The sequence below is a fragment of the Osmia bicornis genome, chromosome 2, assembly GCF_907164935.1.
Source record: "Osmia bicornis bicornis chromosome 2, iOsmBic2.1, whole genome shotgun sequence".
NCBI classification, from domain to species: domain Eukaryota; kingdom Metazoa; phylum Arthropoda; class Insecta; order Hymenoptera; family Megachilidae; genus Osmia; species Osmia bicornis.
This window is the reverse complement of record NC_060217.1, coordinates 6,949,832-6,953,674: the sequence shown is the minus strand read 5'-3', so window position 1 is coordinate 6,953,674 and position 3,843 is coordinate 6,949,832. Positions and strand designations below refer to the sequence as shown.

Genomic DNA, 3,843 nt, shown 5'->3' with positions numbered 1-3,843 from the left:
TCTAACTGATAAAATTATTAAATTGTTATAATTTTTTCGACTTTTCTGAAAGGGATATTACGATTTATTGCATTATGAATTTTTACGCGCGTTTAAATAATTATTAAAGTTAAAAGGACTTGCTCGCACGGCGGAGCAAATATAGAACATTTTATGAAATTTTAGTTAGATTATTAACCCGGAAGTGCCCGTATTAATAGCTCATCACATAAATGTAATAAAAGTTATAAGTACACTTTGAAAAATAGAACGAGAAGTACTTTGATAGTTTCCAATTAAATGAGTAATAAAAACTCACTAATTCACTATTTCTCATTTCCATCACTAATCTTTTATACTTAGTACAGATTGGATAAATAACAATCGATCCCTCGAGCAGATTCCTCGTGTTTTTGACATAGAACACACAAAGTATGCTCTTTGCGTATAGTATCTTAAAATTTTTATTTAAATTTTTTAGATTTTTATTGAAGAAATGAAATGTTTAATGAAAAAGATAAAATTTAGTGATTCCACAAACATTGTTTTTATTAAAGCGGTATGGAAACTCAACGATATTTACAAGAAATATTTACAGTGCAAATAATGTCTATTGTACATTACATAGTAATTTACATAACGGACAATGGAAATTTAATGTGTTTCCGAACAAATTTAGAAGACCGTCGAAAAGATTCTCTTTACAATAATTGCATCTTGAAAGTTTATGAAACAATTTCGTGCGTTTTTTTTTTTTCATTCAATTTAACCATTTCTACAAGATTCTCCGATACAAACGATACGATTAAGTTAGATATTACATTTTTCACCATTAATACAGCTTAGCTATTTGTCATTAACATTATCTTTTTATTATTTCCTCGAAAAATAGCGTAATATCACAGTTATATCGTGGACATAGAACATGCACGACCGCGTTTCTGTAACAGAGGATGATTCACGAGTGTCGTGATACACACGACTCGATAATTTTCACATTGCGAATCAATCGCTGTAAACGAACAACGTCAAAAACAATAGAGGCACAGGTAAATTTCAACTGTTCACAGAACTATCATTCACACAACTACATTGTCAGAAAAAACATACTTTTTATAGATGTTCGATGATTCATTCACGGTGTACACGTTCCTTCCTAAATAATGATCAAACATCAAAAGATACATTAATGCAGGATCTCGCGATAAAACGTTAATTTGTCAAGATATTTTTATAAACTTTAATTGTAATCTTGAATTTATACACACAGGTCTATATATATACATACATACGTATACACACATACGTGTGTATATATATACCTTTTTTTTTTTAAATAAATTCATATGATACACATTTTACTTATTTACACAACAGTCTGTCGAAATGTCATTTACGAAAACTCTCTCCATGTTACACTATAATTCGCTGTACACTGATAACCCCATAGTACAGAAGAAAACTGATTTAAGGATGTACCGCGGCTCCAATTCGCTGGCCATAAATGGCGTACGGAGAATAATAAGGTCCAAGCGCGTTGAAAGCGCTGTACGGTGATGCGGCGAGCGATGCTGGAAGAGGCCCCGTCGGTGGTTTACCATACGGATGGTATCTGGCGCTGAGAGGGCTGAGAGACGGTGTCGGGTACGATCCACCGCCTGCACGATGAAGAGCGGCCGACGGCGAGAGCAACGGATGAGGATGCGGGTTGCTAAGAAGAGCGGCCGACGAGGATGCATGATCGCCTCCGGTCAAACTGGTATGGCTGCGAAGGTGCTGGAGAAGTTCCTCCGAGGTGGTGAATCGTTTACCGCAGTACGAGTCTCCGGCGATCCAATTACACACGTACGGTCTGCCGCCGGTTAACGTCGACGGGTAAGAAAGCGACGGAGGAGCCATAGGGCCGAGCGACGACAACGCCATCGCTAAACCATATTTCTGATGGTCGCATTGCGTGCATCCGCTCGGACATGTTCCAGTACCCATCATTAATTGAGCGCTATGCATGCTATACTGACATCCGGTGCAGTAGGGATCCTTGCAGACTGGCACTAAAGCTTCACCGCCGGCCGGAGTCTTGACACGGGCGTAACTTAAGTACGGGTTCCCACCGGTCGGGGTAGTGGATGGGTAACCCAGAAGGGCTGCTGCTGCAGCATGATGATGGGAGAAGGGTGACGCACCAGTGAATGGTGGTCTGAACGCTGGATTTTCAGCTAGGCCAGGCGGGCAACAAAGTGGGTTGCCAGAGAATCCTGCAAGACCAGGCTTGTAAGCGCCCAGATTTGAATCTTTAGCGTGACCGCCGGACAGAATTTCCATTCCAGATCTAATGATTGGACTAGCGCCGTTATTGCTGTTACGTGGCGATCCGTCAGTTTTCTCTCGGTCTACTGGTGTCTTCCTATCCGCCAACGGGGTGGTACTCACCGTCGCTTGACTGGCGGGTGATGCCGACTTCCGTCCGACGGGAGTACGATTTCCAGAAGACTTTTTCTCCGTGTGATTATTATCACTTGCACTTACACTATCCTGACCACTAACACTGTGAACACTTGCTTTCGATGCTGGTCTACTTTCGTCGGTAGACTTCTTTGAGACAACGTTGGTCTCGTACGGCTTGAAGGCCAGCGACTTCCCATCCGACGGGCTGCTACGGGTACTTCGCTCCAATTTTGCAGCTGGCGGAGATTTCGCGTTCGCACCGCCGTTCATGCTTTTTGGGGTTTTATCCAGAGGAGAGATCAAGGGTTTTGATGGCGAATCGGCACCAATTTGACTGCATGTCTGCGCCAACAAAGCTAATGGACTCTTCTTCGCATCCAACTGTAAAGTAAAATGTAAATATGAGAAAAATATTTGAGAAATTCAAAACAACTGGATTTAGAAATTCAAAAACAAACATATAGGAGCGTTATGTTCAAATGTGAAATGGAGTACAGCAACCCGTCGGATAGCGCGCATCGTCGGTGCACAGAAATTGGAGCCAAGTTTAATTTTACGTTACTATCTTCAATTTATATATTCGTTTTTGTAAAAAAAAGCACAAGTCTAATGAAATTGATATAAAAATTCAGATTATTTACTTTTCCCGAAATAATGCTCCGATTCGAATTTTGCTTCGAATGCGTCGAACGAAAGAAAATGTTTTCGAAAATGAGTACTAACCGTGGTTGGAAGCGGAGAAAGATAATCCGGTTGAAGATATTGATTATGTCCAGTAGTCAGCATACCGCCTTCCTCTAGGACAACCATTTGGTTTAACACTTATTAAACCAATCACTGCACAAAATCACAGGTGTATTCCCACAATGCACGATTAAAAAACAATCTATTAGTCCGGTGAACGTTTTGAACGTCGAAACACGATCACGGCTGTACGTGTTAATTAATCGATCCTTCCACAATGCAAAATGATTAAACGCAAACGACATACACCCGACGAAATCCAGGAAAATAGTGGCAGCTCTCGACGGAGCTGTTCAATGCACGAAGTGGAATGCGACCGCAGCGCCGCCTGGCGACGTGACATCGTCTTTTCCTCTCCTTCTCTGTCAACAGTAGAGTATATAACCTGTCCTCTACTGTCATCCCCACCGTTCGAAGCGGTAGGATTATGGTGGGAGAATTGCGGTGGGGTTTGGCCCTGTGTGGGGTGTGGGAAGGCATTCTAATTCAACACGCCACCCATGATGTTGGCCCGACGATGACAGCTCCCATCCCGGCTTTGATATTTCACCGCTTTTACAGCCGCCATCCCCCTCCTTTCTCCTCTTCCTTCTCTCTCTTCAACGCTTCCGTCCTTTACTCTCCGCGCCTGTTCCCTTCCTGGGTAGCCGGGCATAGCTACCTCGACACGGAATC

General features: G+C 42.1%; 1 protein-coding gene across 1 annotated transcript; it reads right to left on the bottom strand.

Moving 5' to 3' along the window:
* Positions 1-502: 502 nt before the first annotated feature.
* On the bottom strand, positions 503-3,843 carry LOC114878464 (zinc finger protein Noc). Its single transcript, XM_029192316.2, has 2 exons — positions 3,148-3,843; positions 503-2,805 (listed from the first exon to the last, which is right to left on the bottom strand). The coding sequence occupies exons 1-2, from the start codon at positions 3,232-3,234 to the stop codon at positions 1,447-1,449; spliced, it is 1,446 nt and encodes a 481-aa protein (XP_029048149.1). The 5' UTR covers positions 3,235-3,843; the 3' UTR covers positions 503-1,446.